The following is a 20,817-nucleotide window of genomic DNA, read 5'->3' as shown; positions in this document are numbered from 1 at the left end:
AGTATAGTTTTTCATAATACTCCATTGTTAGCCTTTTTATTTTAGTAGGTTCTGTTGTGAAGTTGCCCGTTTCATCTTTTATTCAGGTTATTTGTGTCTTTTGTTAGTTTTCCTAGTGGTTTGTCAATTTTATTGACCTTTTCAAAGCATCAACTCTTAGTTTTGTTGATGGTTTCAATTGTTTTTCTGTTTTCTATTTCATTTATTTTTGCTCTAATTTTTATAATTTCAGTTTTTTTAGAGGGTGTCGGGTTTTCTTGCTGTTCTTTTTCAGTTTGTTGGAGATGTTGCGTTAGTGATTCAATGGAATTTTTTTCCTCCCTTTTCATGTGTTTGCTTATTGGCTGTAAATTGACCTCTGGCTTGCTTTGGTTGCTTTAGCTGTTTTCCAGAGGTTTTGGTAAGCAATGTTTTTATTGTCATTTGTTTCAAGAAACTTTAATTTCAGTTTTTATTTCTTCAAGTACCCACTTATGTTCAAACTAGGTGTTCTTCAGCTTCCAAATGTATGGTTTTTTCTCCTTTATCCTCTTGTTATTTTCTCATTTGCATTCTGGTCTGAGAAGATGCTTCGAATTATTTCTGTATTTTTTTAATTTATTAATGCATACTTTGTGACCTAAAATGTGATCTGTTTTGGAGAATGTTCCATGCACATTGGTGAAAAAGGTATTCTGTGCTTTTTTGAGGTGCATTAGCCTATAAACATCTATGAGATCAATTTGGTTTATTATGTGGTTTAATTCTTTCTTTTTTTTTTTTTAATATCACAACTTTATTTGCACCCTTCTTTAGAGTTTACAGTGTCCAACGTGTCTTGTTTTACGGTTGTACAGTTGTATTCTCAGGATTTGAAGGTAACTCTTCCACATACGCAGCAGGAAAAGGACCTTTCTTTCCATTTAAAGATCCAAACAACCATCCTTCCCCTTTTTTCTCATGTATTGCTACAATGTCACCTAAAGATGCTGAGGAACTTGGATTGCTCTGTCCATCAGGGGAATCCTTGCTCATAACATCCTCTAATCTCTTCATCCTAAAAGGCTGACATACTTTCACATAACTGTGTGTCTGATCCTTTTCTTTCCACTTGAAGATGCAGGTGCTGCAGAGGTGCCTGGGTTTAGGTCTTTGCTCAAGGTCTGCTAATACTGATGACAGTTTATAGGAATTTGCTTGCAAAATGTCGAACTTCAAATTGGTCTCATCCATTAACACCGCTGTTTCTTTCTGGCTCTTTCCATCGGAGAAGGAGGAGTTACTGGAATACGCAGTAAGCATCCGTTCCAGGCCTTCTTTGTCTCTGGAAGCTTTTTCAATGTCTCTTTGCAGTCTCAGTAGTTTTGATTTTATTGAAGACTTCCGCCTTTCTTTATCCATGGCATTGCTAGGATCTTCCTCAAAGTATTTTTTTCTGTAGATGCGACTGTCGTTTCTTCCATTAGAGACTGGATATCTTTCTCGACGTTGATCTTGCTGATGGCACAGTGAATCTGAGTGTGGCATCTGGTCAGGGTCTGACCAAAAACGGAAATGTGCTGGTTGTACTGGTTCAGGTTATTGCACAGAAGTTGGATCCTTTCCTTCTCCAGTTCCAGGATGCTTTGGTAGCAGTTTTCTAGCGTGTTTTCCCATTTCAGTCTGGTGGAATAGCCAGCCATGTTTTTTTGGTAATAATTTTCTTCTTCCTTTGCCAGCTTCTCTGTTGATTTCTTCAGTTTATTCAGGAGCTTCTGCTTTTCCTTCTGAGTCACGGACTGCTTGGAGCTTTTTACAAGATGAAAAAGTGCTTCATGCTTCTTGGTACTCACCATTAATTTCTTCTTGGCCTTAATTTGCTGGTTCCAGTTGCGGATGACAAGATTTGCCGTCTTTTCAACTTTATTATCAAGTGATTTTCTCTTCTTCTCTTGTGCACTCAGGATTTGATGAGTCGGTTTTATTGCTTCCAGCTGAATTGCTTTGCCAAGTTTTTGATGAAGGTCCGCTGCAGATTTCATGCCCTTAGAGGCCCAGACCCAGGCATTGCTGAGACAGTTTTTCTTCTTGCTCTGTAATGCTTTGCTCAGCTTGATTGCCAGTTTCGGAAGCCCCTTGGCATAGCTAATCTCCAAGTTTGCCCTTTGCTGAAGAATGGATGTGACCTGCTTGCAGAAATTCTCTCCATTCTGAGAAAACTCCTTTAGGTTCTTGTACACTTTATTGTACGAACACTCTGTCAGTGGGTCCCTCATGCTCTGTGGTTTAATTCTTGAGCATCTTTATTGAGTTTCTTTCTGGTAGTTCGTTCTTTTCTTGAAGTCTCCAATTACTATGGTAGTGTTGTCTATTTCCTTTGTCAGTTTTGTTAATGTTTGCTTTATATATTTTGCAGGCTTTTAATTTGGTGCATGTTTGTTGTTGTTATGTGCCACCAAGTCAATTGCGACTCATAGCGACCCTATGTACAAGAGCCCTAACGCTGTTCTATCCTGTGCCAACCTCGCCATCCCAAACACACTCATTCCCACCACTCCACTCACAGAGTCGATCCATCTCATCGAGGGTCTTCCTCTCCTGCACCATCCCTCCACTCTCCCAAATATGATGTCCCTCTCTAAGGACCAGTCCCTCCTTGCAACATGCCCAAAGTATGTCAGATGAAGCTTCAAAATCCTTGACTCCAAGAAGCACTCTCGCTTCACCCTCTCCAGCACAAACTTGTTTGTTCTGCTAGCAGTCCATGGTAGATTCAACACTCTTCTGCAGCACCACAGCTCAAAGGCATCAATTCTCTTTCTGTTATCCTTATTCACTGTCCAACTCTCTGATGCATAGCACGTAATTGCAAAGACTATAGCCTGGATCAAGTGCACCTTAGTCTCCAGCCTGATGTCATTGCTCTTCAGTACTCTTGAGAGGTCCCTCACAGCTTACTTTCCCAGTGCAATTCGTCTCTTGATTTCCTGGCTGCTGCTGCCAAGAGTGTTGACTGTGGAACCAAGAAAACTAAAACTGTTAACTATCTCAATCTCTTCACCATCCATACTGATGCTGCCAATTGGCCCAGTGGTGAGAATCTTTGTTTTCTTGATGTTGAGCTTCAGTCCATATAGGAGGCTGCAGTTGTTGACTTTCTGCATAGATACTTATTATTGTTATGTTCTCTTGTCCTCTTGACCATTTAAGCATTATGTAGTGGCCTTCCTTGTCCTTTTTGATGGTTTTTGCATTGGAATTTATTTTATCAGGGATTAATATAGCTACTCCTGCTTTTTTTCTGGTTACTATTTTCTTGGTATATTTTTCCCCACCCTTTTATTTTTAGTCTTTATCTTCATTTTTCGGGTATCTCTCTTGTAGACAGCATATTGATGAATTTTGTGTTTTTTATCCAATCGGCTACTCTTTTTCTATTCAGTGGTGCATTTAAACCATTCTCGTTCTGTGTGATTATTGAGAGAGGCAGGGTTTTATTGCCATCATTTTGTTGAGTTCTTTTTGGTGTTGCTAGTTACTTTGGTCCATCCTGCTTTCTGTGGCACCCCTGTAAGAAGGACATCTCTCAGTGTTTCCTGCAATGCTGGTTTTGTTTTTACAAACTCCCTTAGGTTCTGTTTTTCTGAGAATATCTTGATCTCTCCGTATTTGATGGACAATTTTGCTGGGTACAGTATTCTTGGTTGACAGTTTTGTTCTTTGAGTGTTTGATATATGTCATTTTACTGGTTTTCTGATTGCGTGGTTTCTCTTGAGAAATCAGCATTTAGTCTTTTCTGTTCTCCTTTATAGGTTCCTCTTTAGCTGCTTCCAGAATTCTCTCCTTATCTTTGGTTCTGGCAAATTTGACTATGATATGCTTTGGTGTTTTTCTTTTGATGTTTATTTTATATGGTATTTGCTCAACTTCTCAAATATTCTCTTATTCTTCATTACACCTGGGAAGTTTTCTTCTAGTAATTCTTCCACAACTTTTTCAGTGCCTTTATTTGCTTCTTCCTGTTCTGGGATTCTGATGATGTGCATGTTATTTTTCTTGATGGTGTCCCACAATATTCTTAGGTTTTCTTCTTTTTCCTTCCTTTTTGATTCTGCTTTTTGTTCTAGCATATTAGTGTTGACAATTCTATCTTCTATTTCATTGGTTTTGTGTTCCATCTCGTCAACTCTTTTTATGTATCTCTCCATCATGTAAGACAGCATCTGAAACATTGGGCCTCATATTTTGAATTGTGGTTTCTTGTTTTTTCCAGTACCTATAATGTCTTGTTTGTTTTATCTGCATTGTTTTGGATTTTTTTCAGCTCCTCCTTGTTTTTGTTTTGTTTTTTTTTTTCAGTGCCCTGTAATTCTTCAAATATGTCTTTCATCCATTCAAAATATTCAATCATTGTTCTTATAAAGTCTGTGTTAGAAAATTCCATCAGATTTTCTGGCTTCAGGAAATCAGTCCATTGATACTGTCTCACTTTTTGGGGGTGACATCTTGCTTTGCACTTATATAGAGTGTGGATAACCTGCTTCTTATGTGACATTGCTGTGGTAGAGTTTTTCATGCCTGAGGTGAAAATAGGTTCTTGCTTTGAATTCACTGCTCTAGAAGAGAGTGAAGCAGCTACCCTGCCTGTGTTTCTCTCTCTGAACTTCTGACCCAAGGGAAAGTTCAGTTCAGGGCCTGTGAGAACAACCTCTTGTTGTAGCTAAGTCAGACCAAGGCACTCCAGATTAAGGACAGTTTAGTTGACTGGTGTGGAGGCATGGATGTGGGGCAGAACAAGCTTGGGGCAGGCACGTGCAGGGGCCTCACTCAGATTCCAGCTGTCTGAATGGGCTCTTGTGGGGACCTCACTCAAATTTCCGCTGTCAGGCTCTTGCTCAGCAGGACTCTGGGTTCTGCAGGGCTCTGAGTCTGTTTGGGCTTAAGAAAACTCAGTTTCATTCCCACTGTCCTGCTTGCTCCTGGCTTGGGGGTCGGTCCCACTGAGGCTTGGCTGGCGGTTCCTGCTGCGGCTTGCTGTTCCTGTGGCTTCCAAACGAATTATATTAATAATAGTTCTCACTCAAACTCCTTTTGTTGTGTTGAATCCTTGTGTGTTGTGCGTGTCACAATGCATTTTTTTAGTTTTTGACTTCTGTTACTGTGAGTGTTGATTCCGGAAGATTTTAGCTTTCTTGATGTTGACATATAATCCGTACTAGGGATCTGATCTGCTGTGGTAAGTGCTTCAAGTCTTCTTCATTTTGTGCAAGCAAAATTGTGTCTTCTGCGAAATGCACATTGTTGATGAGTCTTTCTCCAATCCTGACACTGCATTCATCATATAGTTGAGCTTCTTGAATGATTTCCTCAGCATATAGATTGAATAGATAAGAAAAAAGGATCAACCTTGAAGCACACCTTTCCTGATTTTAAATCATGCTGTGTTCTCTTTTTTGTTTGAACAATTTCTTCTTGATGTGTCTGTATATTTTACTTGTGCACTACTAACTGTTCTGAAATCCCCATTCTTCTCAGTGTTATTTGTAATATGTTGTGATCCATAAAATCAAAAGCCTTTGCTTACTTTCGGGTATTCTTCACTTTCAGCCCAAATCAGTCTGACATCAGCAGTGATATTCTTCCTGCCACAGCCTCTTCTGAATCGAACTTGAGTTTCTAGCAGTTTCCTGCCTGTTCATGTCCTTATCTAGTCATTTTTAAATACTCGTCAGCAAAATTTTACTTGCATGTGATATTAATAATGTTTGATAATGTCTACACTTTAGTGGATCACCTTTTTCTGAATAGGAGCAAATATGAGAGTCTTCCAGTTAGTTGGCCAGGTAGTTAGTTATCTTCCAATCTCTTGGCATGGACTAATGTGCACATCTAGGCCTACATTACTTTGTTGAAAGTGTGTCATTTGGTATTCCATCAATTCTTAGGGCCTTATGTTTTGCCAATGCTTTCAGTGTAATTTACATGCCTTCCTTCATTGCCATTGATTCTTGATCATAAGCTACTTCCTGAAATGGTTCAGTGTTGACCAGGTCTTTTTGGTTTAGTGGCTCTGTGTGATTCTTCCATCTTTTTATGCTTCCTACATCGTTCAGGATTTTGCGTGTAGCATCTCATTATTTCAGTTCAAAGCTTAAATTTGTACTCTGCTTGAGAAGTGCTGAATTTTCTTTCTTTTGGCTTTCTAACTCTAGGTCCTTGCCCATTCCATTTTAATGCTTTGCTTTGTCTTCTTGAACTGCCCTTTGAAATCTTTTCTTCTTTCTTGCTTTTTGGTTTTAGCCTCTCTGCTACTGGTGCAAGCTTCAGAGTCCCTTATGATGTTGATAGTCTTGGGGAGCTCTGGTGTGATCACTTTTGGAGCAGTCAGCAGTGATAACCGAGCACCACTCATTTGTCTCAAGTTAACATTTATATGGAATTGATGCTTTTGAGCTTTCGTGTTGGAGAAGAGTGCTGAGAGTGCCATGGACTGCTAAGAAAACAAACAGATTCATCCTGGAGAGGGTTAAACCTGGCTGCTCCTTGGAGGCAAGGATTCTGAGGCTTCGTCTGACATACTTTGGTCATGTTGTAAGGAGGGACTGGTCCTTGGAGAGGGACATCATGCTTGGGAGGGTGAAGGGCAGGTGCAGGAGGGGAAGGACCTCTGGGAGATGGATTGATTCGGTGACTGGGGCAATCGGGATGAGTGTGTTGGAGACAATGAGATTGGCAAAGGACAGAGCAGAGTTTAGAGCTGCTGTTCATAGGGTTGCTATGAGTCGCAAGCGACTCGACGGTACATAACAACAACAACAACAACAACAACAACAACAACATTAGCCCTTTGGATCAATTATTTCCATGTGTCCATAGGTAACCAGTTGTTTCTTTGTGTGACCACTTGTTTCTTTGTGATGTTCTTTATTGTTTTGTCCAAACAAGGAGATAGCAATAGTTGCACCTTGAACAGCTACTTGCAATCCTTCAGGACCTAGTTGCTACTCAGTGAAAAAGGATTTAGACTATGGTTTAGGGGACGGACTGTATCATTTTAGTGGATCTTGATGTCCCCTGCGACTGTGATCCTGAGGCCCTCGCACCCACAATTTCTTCCTTTGGTTATGATTAAGAATTTTATATAACTTTACCACTTGTTGACTGTGCTATGTACATGACTATATTATAGATGACTCGATGGCACTTAACAACAACAACAACAATGTAGAAATATTGTCTTTCCAAACCTGTACATGGTTGTGGGTGTAGTTCCTTTCACCTGGTATATGTGTTCCGCTTGCTTTCTGCCTGTGGATCCATCTGCTTGCTGCTGCTGCTGACATCGGGTTCGATGGACGTGTTCACCACTGTGGACTGCATCTGTGTGCGCCTCTTGTCTTCCCTTTGTTTGGGGATGCTGTGCTGATTATACTCACTGCCTTTCTCGTCACCCAGCTTCACTTTTTTTTATTTAATAAATTTGTGATGAACATTTGGGTTCTTGCCAATTTTTAACTTTTCTTAAATACTATTGCTATGAATATTTAAAAATAGTCTCTCCTGGTACATGTGTGTAGTAGTTCCTGTAGGATGTTTAAGTAAAGCTGAAATTGCTGGGTCAGAGAGTCTGTGTGTTCTTAGCTTTGATGCTGCTGCTGCTGTTGTTAGATGCCGTTGGGTAGTCTCATGGTGACCCTGTGCACAAAAGATCTGAGCTCTGTCTTTTGCCGTCTTCATCATCTCTGACATACTGGAGCCCCTTGCTGCAGTCACTATCCATCCATCTCATTGAAGGATAGCTTAGACAGTGCCTGATTTTCTGAAAGGTCCTCCCTGCGTATACCTCCACTGGCTATCCTTGAGTGTCCCTGCTGCTCCACACATTCACCAACATTTGGAATATTCAAATTTTATTTTTTCCTCCCTGTTGGTTGTGAAATAGAATGCCATTTGTAGATGAGGTTGAGTATGTTTTTTACATCAGTAGACTGTATTCTTCTTTCCAGAAATCTTTTAAAAGAAAAAAGAAAATATCTTTTTACATCTTTGACCCGTTTTTCTGTTGAGTTGTTTATGTTTCTGATCTCCAAAGCCTGTGATGACTCTACTTTCAGCTAAGAATGGCCGAGTGGATTCTGAGGACCGGAGGAGCCGCCACTGCCCATACCTGGACACCATCAACAGGTCAGTAGGATGATGGGTGCGGGAGCAACAAAAGCAGTGCAGACTATGCAGTAAGTCTTCGGGCAGCATGTTAAAATGATCCCTTCTGAAGGTTTCTGCTGAGAAAAGTGTGCTCTTTGCCTTGTACCCCCACTCCTCATCTCACAACACGGTCAGATCCTTTAAAGGCCAGGTTGTTATAGGAAAGTCATTGTTAGTAACAAGTGCCATCAGTGAACACCATGGCTCGGCCTTGCTGACCCTCAGCCCTCACCAACCAGGAAAAATGACATTAAATATTTGTTAAGTGCCCATGTGTGTGTCAGGTACTATTTTAGATGCTTGGGATTCAGCAGGTTAGTGAGTGGATGGGAAACAGACTAAGTTTATCCTAAAGCAGAGATACTTACGTCATCATGATCCTGAGCTCAGGTCGTGTCTTGAAATGCTTTTAGTTTGCTCAAGAGAACTTTGAACAGAAGTAGAGTAACAAAACTGTCCAGCAAGGCAGTCAAAGGACTGCATGTGTGTGACCCAGAAACAATTTAAAATTTTATTTAGTTTAATTTTAAAAATTTTATACATGAATAACCACACATGGCTGGTGGCTTTTATTGGGCAGGCAACTCTAAGGGACCATTCCCAATTAATTATGATTTGATACTTAAGAATACATGGTTTTGTCATCTCCAAACTTGGTGAAGATTGCTTTTTGTCCCTTACTCACATTCTTACTGTTGCTTTGCACATGTATAAATAGATCTGTTTGTGGGTATTCCCATAAATTCTTCACACTTTCTGTTTACTTTTATGGGCAAAAATAAATTTTAATGGAAATAAACTTTTATAAAAAGTAAGTTTTATGAAAGGATGTTTTCACTCATTTTTTATCCTTGACTCTCACTATCCCTCTGCTGCCCCCGACCCCCTACCGATTATGTGGTATAGTAGAGATGTTAACAGGTTACAGTTCAGGCTGAAACTGGTTATAGATTTTTGGTTAGGAGAGCTTAGGCGTGCTTGCTGGCCCTCTCATCGCTCCAGGTCATCCCCCTCCCACAGGTCCCCAGCAAGTGTGGATATTAGGCTTTGAGTCCTGGCAAACGTGGACATAGACCTTCAGCCTTTGAGTCCCCAGCGAATGTGCACATGGACCTTCAGAGCCCCCAATTCCCCTGGCAAACATGGACACCAACCCTTGGTCCCCGAGTCTCCTGGCAAGCATGGACCCAGGCCCTGAGCCATCGAGTCTCCAGCAAGTGTAAACACAGGCCCTGAGCCACCGAGTCCCCAGCATGCGTGGACACAGGCCCTTTGCTCTGGCTCTAAAGACAGAAGCTCAGTTCTACTCTGTCTCACGTTGCCTTTTGGTTCTCTACTTTTGCTGCTGCTGCTCTCACTCCTCTGGTCTTGGTCTGATCCTGGTCTGTCTTGGGCAGGAATCTGTGTTCCACATGGACATGCAGCACGTTGCTGCTTCTTTCTTGCTAGTATTGAGACTCCCCTATCCCTGGTCTTATAATATGGGATACTGTTTGGGTGCTGTTTCTTTAGTCCAGTTTGGTATTTTCTTTCAGAGAAAATGACAGCAATTAAAGGGCCTTGACAAGTTGTAGTGGAAAAGGGGGTCATGGGCGTAGTGTCTGGTGGAGCCATCTTGGCACTGCCTTGGGAGAGGAAGGGTGAGGAGTGGTTGCTGTTTCCCATAATTTATATCCAGTTGTTGAACCATTCTCTAGAAATGTGTTTCTTGGTGTGGAATTCAGACTTAGGGCTTCTCACTGGAATGCCTTCCTGGCCATATACCCCAATTAATTGTTGTTGGGTTTTTGTTGTTGTTGTTCTTTCAGGAGTGTCCTGGACTTTGACTTTGAGAAACTGTGCTCCATCTCCCTCTCCCATATTAACGCATATGCCTGTTTGGTGTGTGGCAAATACTTTCAGGGTAAGTAAATAAATATTATAAATACTCTGCACAGGGCAGCTCCAGAGCTTTGCTTGTTTGACTTTTTTTTTTTAAAAAAAAGGAAGATTATGCGATAATCTTTATGTTAGTTGATGTTTGCTCTTCGGCCAACAGGATGCCCTCTGGTCAGCACCTGAATATATCTGAAAGGAGAAAGAGTGCACGTGTGAAGGACTGTGTAGGGGCTCACAGAGATTCTGAGTCACTGATGTTTCTTATGTTTGTGCCTTTTCCTGAAAATCATTTTGCTTTAAGAACTTTTTTTGCATTTGTTCATTTTTGAGAATGGACTATTTTTTGTTCAGTCAGACCAAACAGATGCTGCATGTATAGTAGAAGGGAGCATTTTAAAGAAGTAAACAACTCTAGTTCTAGTAAGAATTTAGAGTTAGTACAGAAAGCAGTCAGCTCTGGGAGACAATAGGATTACTGCCAAACAAAGTGGCACCGAGTACAGCTTACAGCAGAAGGAATTGTAAACAAGGAGAGATCCATGTTACAATGAAGTTCGTGGAGGGGGTGGAGGTGGAACTTGAACTGGCAAGACAGACAGGATTTGAGTGGGCAAAATGCTTGAAAAGAAAGTATAAACAGGTACCTTGAAGGGGCAGGATTGCCCCAAAATTCTGGACCAAGTTATGGTGAACGGTCATAGAAGATAGATAGACTCACACTCATAATGCAGGTATACATGAGTACATGCACATGTACATGTGTAACTGCATGTACATTTTTTATCCTTCCTACAGGCCGAGGTTTGAAGTCTCATGCCTACATTCATAGTGTCCAGTTTAGCCACCATGTCTTCCTCAACCTCCACACTCTGAAGTTTTACTGCCTTCCAGACAATTACGAAATCATCGATTCCTCGCTGGAAGATATCACGGTTTGTATCAGGAGCCAGTCTTTATGGGAAAGTTAACCCACTGAGCTGGTTCTGATGGGACCCTCCTCAAGGTCCCCTGGGGCCTACTATACCAGGGAAGACTCTTGTGCCCTTGGGTTTGGAGAGGCTTCATTCCTGGCGAGCAGAACCTGAAAAACCCAGTAGGGAGGTTAGGATTCATGATTGCATCTTGCAGTTTTCATTTCTGCTTTTTAACAGTTGAGGTCTGGAACCAAAGAAACATGGCTGCTTTCTACTTGGAGTTAAAGTTGTTTGGGTTTTTTGTGTTTTTTTTTTTTTTTAAATCAGAATGTCAGTTTATTCATTTAGATGTAGAACATTTCTTGTAAGTGTTTAAATTACCTGTTTGCTGGGAAACCTTTGTTTCAGAGCATTTGGTAGATGAGGCTAAAGCATTTTTGTGAAATTAGTTATCCTTCCACATTTTCTAGTAAGGCTTTGATTTGGGATTTTGTAGGATAGTGGGTATCATTCTTTTGACTACATCTGACATAGGATGCAGCCAGAATAGCCCTCATTTGCCATTTGTGACTTCGGATTGTGACTTGTGCCAGAAGTCACTGTACTAAATGGAAAATGTATCAAGTCCTCTTGAGCTTTCATGTGGATTAACATTGAAACTGTTGTTTATTGTTTTTCTTTTTCAGTAAGTGGGTACGTATTTCTTTTTAAGGAAAAGTACTTATTCTGCTTTAAAAGTTTATTAAGTTTGTTAATACCTGAGATTACAATAGAATGGACTGTTGTGTAAATTTATAAGGGAGGGGCTGAAGTCAAGTATGCAAAGTGAGTTAGTCACATTCTCTTCCTCGGTCTTTAGGGTGTTTGACTGACCCCCACGGCTGGCTCTGTAACTGGGGATGCTGACACCACACCTTCAGTCACAGGGAGCCTCAGGGATCCTCAGTCCTACCCAGAGGTGAGGAGCACTCTATGTCCTGAGCTGGACAGGTGTCCTGACCCTGTGTGATCACACCAGGGCTCAGCCCTCAGAGTGATCTGTGACTTCTGGCATCCTTTCTCTTGGAGCCTAGGTCTGAGGAGGACTGAGTGTCAGTGATTTGGAGCTGAGTTCCCTGCTAGATTGGTAGTGTGGGCATTATACTGACTAGTGGGAACTTTCCAGGTGTGGTCAGATGTTCACACTGCATTTGAACTGTTTTTACATGAAGTTGCTGTTCCAGATATATTTTGTCTGTTTTATGAATTCTGTTTGTAGTCCTGCACCAACTAAGAATTCTCCTCTGCTTCCAGTATGTGTTGAAACCCACTTTCACGAAGCAGCAAATTGCCAACTTAGACAAGCAAGCCAAATTATCCCGGGCTTATGATGGCACCACTTACCTGCCTGGTATCGTGGGACTAAATAATATTAAGGCCAACGATTATGCCAACGCTGTCCTTCAGGTAAGATCAGATGGAAACACTGACAATGAGAAAGTAGTCTGGGAACGGTGTACAGGTCAGCCAGGAAATCATACTCCTTCACCGAGTGTCATTGAATGTTCTGTAGACATTAAGTGCTACTGAGGACGTTACTTGCTTATTTGTCCTGCAAAAAGTGGTACCTTCCTGTATGTGCTCAAGGGCCTGCTTGCCTAAGCCTGAGGGGTGGGGTCTGATAGTTGTCAGGACAAACCATGTAAGGAACAGATGTGCTAGACAGTAGTTTTAAATGGGGTAGATGGTCATTATGTCTCATTCATGCCCTGAGGTTATGCCCCAAGATGGATAAGGTAGAAAACCAGCGTTGTCCTGTTTTCAGTGAAAAGTGTTGTTATTGTAATAAGGAATATGTAGATGTTGTAGAAAAAGTAGGAAATGTTGATAGACATAAGGCATAAGTAAGAAAGTTTGTTCCAAAAAAAATTCAAAGATAAATAGAGGTTCACTGGGGAAGTGTATAAAGTACAAAAATGAAAGCGGGCTTTGTTGTCTCCCTTCCCTGTATTGTCCCTCAGCCTCTGGAGCTTGCGTCTACAACCTTTCTTATTTTGTGATTCCTCAGTTGTTGGCAAAAGTGTAACTTGCCTTACCTTTATTTCTCTGTTTTCAGTGCTGCAGGGAATATTCCTTTACAGATAAGTCTTATTTTTTTTTGTGACATAGTTACATTTTGTTATATTTTTCTTCTGGACTTTCAAAGTGTACCTGACTTTCCTTTTTATTTGTAAACTAACATATATGTCTTAAGTGGAGCTCTGGTGGCATAGTGGTTAAAGATGCTGACCTTATGTCCAGTGGTTTGAACAAACCATTGATTCCACAGAAGAAAAATGAGGCACATCTGTTTTTAAAAAGATTTACAATCCCTGTAACTCTTGACTCTAAAACAACTTTACATCATGAATAAAAAAAAAATTGTCTTTAAACTAAATAACAATTTGACTCAATAAAGAATGCCCTGAACATTGCTTACTTTTAAAAGATTATGTATATAAGATCAACGGTAACTCTAGATCTATTGTCTAGTCTCCATGAATCCAGCAAGTCTTGTTTTTTTAAGACTATCCATTTTGTAAGAACTGCTGTTCAACATTTTCCTCTTTTTGATCAAGATTCAACCATTGGGTGTGAATCAAAATTATTTGTAATGGTGACACCTATTACTTTTGGTCTCATGGTAAAGGAGTACATAACATTTCTTTTTTGTTGTTAATTTTTTAAAAATAATTTTTATTTGCGTAAAAATTTATAAAGCAGATTGGTTTTTCATTTAACCATTCATACACATTTTGTTTCCTGACATTGATTACATTACCCCCAATGTAATCAGTACTTTACCTGCTTCTTCCTTATAATTCTCATTTTCATTCATCTTTCTATTCTTTTCTGCCTTCAGGGCTTTATTCTTGGGCAGATGCTACTCTTTTGACCCTACTGGTTGGTTATTCTAAGGAATGAGTGCCTCCCTATTACAAACAGGTTTGTTTGTCTTAGAGAGGGACCAATGGGCTAAATACTGTAAACACAGTAAGTAAATACTATGTTTACATTTAGGGTTGTTTCAGGTAAGAAAGATGACTAAGGGCCCTATTCTTGTAATTTGTAACATTCTTATTTCATGTTATTGGTAATTTAAAAAAAAATTATTGGTACTTAATCTGTTACCTATTCTTATGTTAAAGTGTCCTGGTGGCTTAGTGGTTAAAACATGTGGTTGTGAATGAAAAACCACTTAAACCCCCATATATTTCATGGGAGAAAAACATTTTGTATTTGTAGCTATTTATACATCTGTCAGCGACATTGAAGAGTGTTCTTTTAGTTTATGTTGTCACTGTTAGTATTTTTAAAAAGTGAAGAGTGTGTGTCTGTGTGTATTTCATGGGAGAAAAACATTTTGTATTTGTAGCTATTTATACATCTGTCAGCGACATTGAAGAGTGTTCTTTTAGTTTATGTTGTCACTGTTAGTATTTTTAAAAAGTGAAGAGTGTGTGTCTGTGTGTGTATAGCCATTTTAATAGCATTCTTCATATTGTGCTTTTTTGGATCATTTCTTAAGCTGATTTAACTTTTCAATGTGTATGACTATCTGTGTGTTTTTTCTGGAGCTTTTGGGCCTGAAAACCATACCAAAAGCATTAAGCTCCTTGGTTTCAAAGCTTTTAAAGATCGTACTGCCAGACCTTTTTTCTGTGGAGTAGTGGTTGAATTTGAGCTGGTAACCTTGTGGTTATTGGCTGAATGCTTTAGTCACAGTGCCGTCAGAGAGCGCTTTGAGTCTTTGGTACTTTGAAGTAGTGGGTCATCTTACTGCATTTTAATAATTATATAATAAAGACATTAGCCTTTTCCTGTTAAATATGTTGTTGTTGATTGCCATTAAGTGGAGCACGACTCATAGCGAACGCCTGAACAAAAGGCCTGAAGCCTTTCTAAAACTCTCGTTATTTATCAAAGTTCATAGAGTTTCCAGAGGCATGTTGTTTAGGAAGTGGATGTGCTCCTGCTTCCAAATCTGTCTTAAAACTGAGAGCTCCACCAAACACTGTCCATCGTGGGTAACTTTATGCCATTTGACACCCCAGTGGCACAAGATTCAGCATCACAGCAACCCCAGCTTACCTTAGTACAGCATATTGACAAAAGTGTGCTATATCACTTAGAAGAATGCTCCTCGAAAATATAGTAACAACCGACTTTTAAAGACAAAGGCCCTCCGCAGGGTCTTGTGGACTTAAATAAAAACAACAAATATAGTATGTTTTTGTTGTTATGTGTTGTTGAGTCTATATGTCACCCTATAAATAGTTCCTGGCAATTCTTATTTTGCCTTTAAACTTAATCTTCCATAAAGAATCAGGAAAACAATTGTATAGCCATATCTGTTAGTTTTGATGTCAGGGTCAGTCTCTAGGACTGTCAGATCCTTAGGTGGAGAGAAACATTTCATCATGCAACTCTCTGAAAACTCTTGCATGCTGGACAGACAAGATGTGTGTTCCAGTAATTTGGTCTTGATTTTAATGCATGAAAAATTCCCTTATAAAAACAATGAGGTGAATAAACTCATTGATGATGTTTCAGCTGAAATAGGACTGGGTTGAGTGGATCAGGTCTATCCATGTCCGGATCTCTCTCTGAGGTCCCTGCTGTTGTTTGTGGTGGTGGTGTTCTAACAAGGATGGACCTTGTTTTAGAGCATAGGTGCCAGAGAGCAACCTTTTTACACAAAGTAGACAACTGAAAATTTGGAAATTTTTTTTATCCATATTCTTTTTTTTTAAAAAAATTAATTTTAATGAAACTTTACAGAGACTTTGGATTTCCATTCATTCATTGTTGCATTTTTCTCCCTGCCCATCTCTCCCCCCAGTTTGCTCTTCTCTTTGAAAAGTAAAAGAAACATTCTTTCATTGTTATACAATCCCTCCCCCCAAGTCCATTCCACTATGCAGCCTTCATTCTGGACTCTTGTCATAATAATTCCTAATCATATATCGCTTTTAAATAGTTTTCCCCCTCATCTGTTTCAATGCAGTATACATTATTTATTCCCTCTCAGTCTCCCCTCAACCCTGATGTCAGTCCCGTTTTACAACAGTGGCGTTATGCAATATTTGTCCTTTTGTGACTGAGATATTTCACTCAGCATAATGTCCTCTTGTGTCACCCATTTTGTATAATATTTCATGAGTTCTTTGTTTTTCAGTGCAGCATAGTATTCCATTGTGTGAATATACCACAGCTTCTGTGTCCATTCATTTGTTGATGGGCACTTAGGTTGTTTCCAACTCTTTGCTTTTGTGAACAAAGCCACAATAAACATGGGTGTGCACACACTCTTCTTTTGAGAGTAATCTTTTATGAAGCAGTTATGCTCTGAGAAGGAAGTCCTTCTTTCTTTAGTCTTTCTTTAGCCAATAGCTTTAGCCAATAGCTCGTTGCTGTTTTCTCCATCACCTCTGATTAGAGTTGCTTGTGTACTGAGTTGTCTTCCTCAGAGCTCCCTGGACTTACTGTATTTAGATAAACTTGAATTTTTATATGGATTGCCTCACCAAAGAAACACGGGCTACTAGTGAGTCCAGCACTGCTCAGGAGTCTTGAACCCCCAAGGATGGGACTTGAGGTCACACTGTGTTATAGACCAAAGGTGGTGGTGGTGATTATGTGCCGTCAAGTTGTTTGCAACTCATATGGCCCTGTGTACAAGAGCCTAAACACTGTTCCATGCCAACCTCACCTGTCAGAGTCATTCCTGCTACCCCAATCACAGAATTAATCCATCTCATCAAGGATCTTCCTCTGCTGCACCATCCCTCAACTCCCCCAAACATGATGTCCCTCTCCAAGGACCAGTCCCTCCTTGTAACATGCCCAAAGTATGTCAGACGAAGCTTCAGAATCCTTGACTCCAAGGAGCATTCTAGCTTCACCCTCTCCAGGACAAACCTGTTGTTCTCCTAGTAGTCCATGGTATATTCAACACTCTTCTCCAGCACTGCAGCTCAAAGGCATCAATTCTCTTTCAGTCATTCCTAGTCACTGTCCAACTTTCCAGTGCATAGTACGTAATTGCGAACTGAGGGTAAAGTGTATTAATAACGAGACAAAAGGAGAAAATACAGACATAAAGCAGGAGGCGAGCAGTTCCAACAACTGACGCTGAGCCCAGCTTCCCTGTGCCTTAATTGAAAATTGCCAGGGAGCAAATCACAAAGAGACTTCTATGCAAATGAAACTAAGCTCTCTCTATTGAAAACCTTATGCTTGATTCAGGAGGGAAGGGTTAGCAAATACAAGAATCCTGTAAATGCTTAAGGTTTGCCTTAGTGCTTACTCCTGTAAACATCTAAAGTCTGTCTTATTGCTTCAGGGTGAATTTCAGCTTATATCCACACCTCCCTCATATCCTAATATAGCATTTGGTTTATTAGAAATAGTTAATATGAAATTTGGCTTCCCACAATAGTGGGTTTTTATTTTGATCTGTTCACTTTTATAGTTCCAGCTGACAGCATATATCCAACTCACATGGCTGTCCTTTGTTCTTTTTGCTTCATGAAATATAATTTAATTTTGTTCCCCAAAACTTTTGATTACATCAGATACATACATTTTTATTTGTAGTTGTATCATTTCATTATCATGTCGACTCTACATTTTAGGAAAACAATCACATTTTGTTCAATGAGTGGAGTTAAGAGATAATGAAACTGCTCCCCAGCGGTCGCCTCTGCTGCAGCTGAAGTAGGTGACGAAGGAGGAGTGTTTAGGTTTCTAGCCTCCAATTCCCTGTGGAGTCAGGGTTAGGTTAGTCACAGGTGTGGTTAGAGCGAAAATGGAAATCATTAGATTAGCAGGTAAGTGAATAGGGGTTTGCGTGCCATTTATTGCTTGTTTTTAACTCTTTGTTATGTCCACTCCAACAAAGTGTCTATACAGTGAAGGATATTTCTGTGGTGTCAGCTCTGTGGGATTCTCCTGGCCTCTTTTACTCCTAGTCTGTCACAGTCATCACAGGCTGGCTCTGGACTTCTGTCCCCAGCTCTCCTGGGAATAGCCTCAGTGCCACAGAGTCCATGAGGGGCTGTGGGATGATTGTGAGTGTCCTCCTTCTAGGCTCTGTCTAATGTCCCTCCTCTCCGCAACTATTTTCTGGAAGAAGACAATTATAAGAACATCAAGCGTCCTCCGGGGGATATCATGTTCTTGTTGGTACAGCGTTTTGGAGAGCTGATGAGAAAGCTGTGGAACCCTCGCAATTTCAAGGCGCACGTCTCTCCTCACGAAATGCTTCAGGCTGTTGTCCTTTGCAGCAAGAAGACTTTTCAGATCACCAAGCAAGGTCAGAAACAAGTCATGCATTTGCCTCTGACTTTAAGACAGCAAAACTAGTTTGAGGACCGAAGACACTTTCCCCTTTTAGGAGCGCTTTGTTGGTTCAGTGTTGTTTGTGATAGAGGAGGTGGACTGTGCTATGATAGTACAGGGCAGGGCAGGGACCTCCAGGTCAGCACATGGGAAGTAGATTGGGATCAGGACATGCAGAAGGAGACCACTGAATTTTCTGTAGAAGCGAAGGTAGGGTAGAGGGAGCATTTCAAGTAAGGAGGGCTTTGCAGCCAGAAGCATGGAAGTGCTGGAGAATTTGACCCACAGAAGACACTGTAAGTAGCAGGCCCCCCGGGTTCCGGGATGCAGTGTGGAAGGTTGAGGTGGAGGTCAGGAGGTGGGAGGGACAGACCTGGTTGATTGGGTTTCAGTGCCATTATAAATAGTTTGGATTGACAACAGTAGGAGCCAGTGCAGGCTTGTATGTGGAGGTATGACATCAAAGTGACATTTAAAAATCATTGCTCTTACTTAGGGGGTGAATTAGAGGGGAAGGGAAGTTCAGTGATGGCTCCTTAACCTTTAAGATTCTTGGAGATTTTTACGAAAGGAGATAAAGAGAGGAATCTAAATAGGTCAGGAGCAACTCTGGAGCTCTTGGGGCCTTAGGATATTAGCTGATAGGCATATTGAGGTGGATCATATGCTTTGAACTAGACTTTAATCCTGCTTTGGTAGATTCTTTTCAGAGACCTTGTTATTTATTCCCAAATGAGCAGAAGTTATTCAACTATTTAAACACAGCCATTGATGGTGCTCAGAATAACATGGCTGATAACATCTTAGTTTGAGTGCTTCCCAGTGTATGATATGGAGGGCGGGGCCATTGGTCAGGATTGCTGGGGTCTCTTGTTTTTAGGGATGTTTATTTCTCTGGCAGCTATATCTGGTAACCAATTTTTACACTAAAGCTACATTTGCTTTGAGAGCGAGTCTCAGCCATGGCTGGATCACTGTTGACATCCACAGATGATTCAGCTTGCAGGTCCCAATGCCTGTCTTCTGATATGGTTTGGAAACAAAGGTAGTTTTCAAAGATCGAGTCACAGGAAATCAGAATACCTGAAAATACCCAGGTCAGTCCTGTCATAACCACACACCTACCAGGTACGATGTTAAGGCCTGGCAGGGTATTCGCTACCTCGTGTTTAGACACATGAAGGAGTTCTTGTTAAAATGAAAGAAAGGCATATAACATAAAGGCATTTTACGTGAGGAACATGTAAAAGAAGTAACGCAGCCACTAGAGGAGATACTGAAAGTGTTCGGTGTCCTTGGGCTGACCACAATGGTAAGCAACCGTGGGAACCTTGCCCTCTCCCATGCCATCCCTGCCATGCCCTGGCCACTCGCTACAGTCACTGTGTCTGTCATCTCGGTGAGGGTTAGCCTCTTTCACTGACTCTTCCTCAGCGTGAGGAAGTAAAATTGAAGCAAATCTTTCTTGGCGAGGAATCAGCCATTATTCCAGAGTATCTGGGTGGCAGGCCTCTTCCACAGCCTTGGATTAGGAGGACTCCATAAGCTACTGGCTCCCAGAAACCCTTGTGTTCTGCTCTTGATAGATTTTTGATCCTGGCACTAGGAGAAGGCCTCTTCCTGGCTCTGCTAAGCAAGGAGCTGTCGTAAGATAGAGCAGGAGGAAGGCATTGCAAGCCTGATCAGGGAAGAGGTCCTTATTCATTTGTTCAATTAGACACCCCTGAAGTAAAGACCCTGGTTTGGGACAGAGATAGTGATTTTAGGTCCTAATGTGGATCTCCTTAGATCCTAGGGAGAAAGCAGAGGGGCAGACCGTGAGCTTGGCATTGAGGAATGCCTGCTGAGGGCCCACCATTAGTGGTCAGTTAGGAGTGAATGCTCAGGGACAGGATGGCATGGCCAGAGTGGGGAAGCCTGGAATGGAGCTGTGCTTTGGGTATAGTCCCTGGGCTTTGATGTGCCTCCCTCTTCCTTTTTCCCAGGGGATGGAGTCGACTTTCTGTCCTGGTTTCTGAATGCCCTGCACTCGGCTCTGGGGGGCACGAAGAAGAAAAAAAAGAGTAAGTTACACTGCTTGTGATAAGGAACTCTTTATTGTTTACTATTTTTTAAAAATACTGTGACTAAAAAAAATACTGTGACTGTCCTGTTTTCACTTTTTATATGTTTGTGGGGGAGGGGGTAATACCTGGTGTACATATAGGTTACATTTTGTTCCTGAACAGGTCCCTCTTCATTTCTGTTAGAATATGGCCATATTTTCTGCAGTTGGTTGTTGGGGTGTACCATAGAGTTGTAACCAAGTCATAGGTGACCCTCTAGTGGGTTTTCAGAGGCAGTTAATTGCACAGGAGGAGTTGACCAACCTTTCCTGGGCAGCAACTGGAGGATTCAAACCATGTATTTTTGGGTTGGCAGCACAATTCCTTACCCCTAAGATGCTAGTATTAAAAGAAGATGGAAAGAATATACTGAGTCTGTATCGAAAGGAATTGG

The 20,817-nt window shown here is 41.0% G+C and overlaps 1 protein-coding gene and 1 pseudogene across 2 annotated transcripts in view; one reads left to right on the top strand and one right to left on the bottom strand.

Annotated features, from left to right (window-relative positions):
• Window positions 1-20,817, top strand: part of USP39 (ubiquitin specific peptidase 39) — a 51,972-nt gene that overhangs the window by 17,325 nt on the left and 13,830 nt on the right. For both annotated transcript variants that reach the window (XM_006900370.1, XM_006900371.1), the window contains exons 2-7: window positions 8,074-8,143; window positions 9,973-10,067; window positions 10,838-10,974; window positions 12,250-12,402; window positions 18,067-18,292; window positions 20,304-20,381. In XM_006900370.1, coding sequence (XP_006900432.1) covers window positions 8,074-8,143; window positions 9,973-10,067; window positions 10,838-10,974; window positions 12,250-12,402; window positions 18,067-18,292; window positions 20,304-20,381 — 759 coding nt within the window. The remainder of the gene's footprint in view (window positions 1-8,073; window positions 8,144-9,972; window positions 10,068-10,837; window positions 10,975-12,249; window positions 12,403-18,066; window positions 18,293-20,303; window positions 20,382-20,817) is intronic.
• LOC102864433 lies at window positions 823-2,234 on the bottom strand (annotated as a pseudogene).

The sequence above is a fragment of the Elephantulus edwardii genome, unplaced genomic scaffold (genome assembly GCF_000299155.1).
Source record: "Elephantulus edwardii isolate Elephantulus edwardi_28Jun2011 unplaced genomic scaffold, EleEdw1.0 scaffold00283, whole genome shotgun sequence".
In the NCBI taxonomy this organism is placed as follows: Eukaryota; Metazoa; Chordata; class Mammalia; order Macroscelidea; family Macroscelididae; genus Elephantulus; species Elephantulus edwardii.
This window is presented reverse-complemented; position numbering and strand designations above follow the sequence as displayed.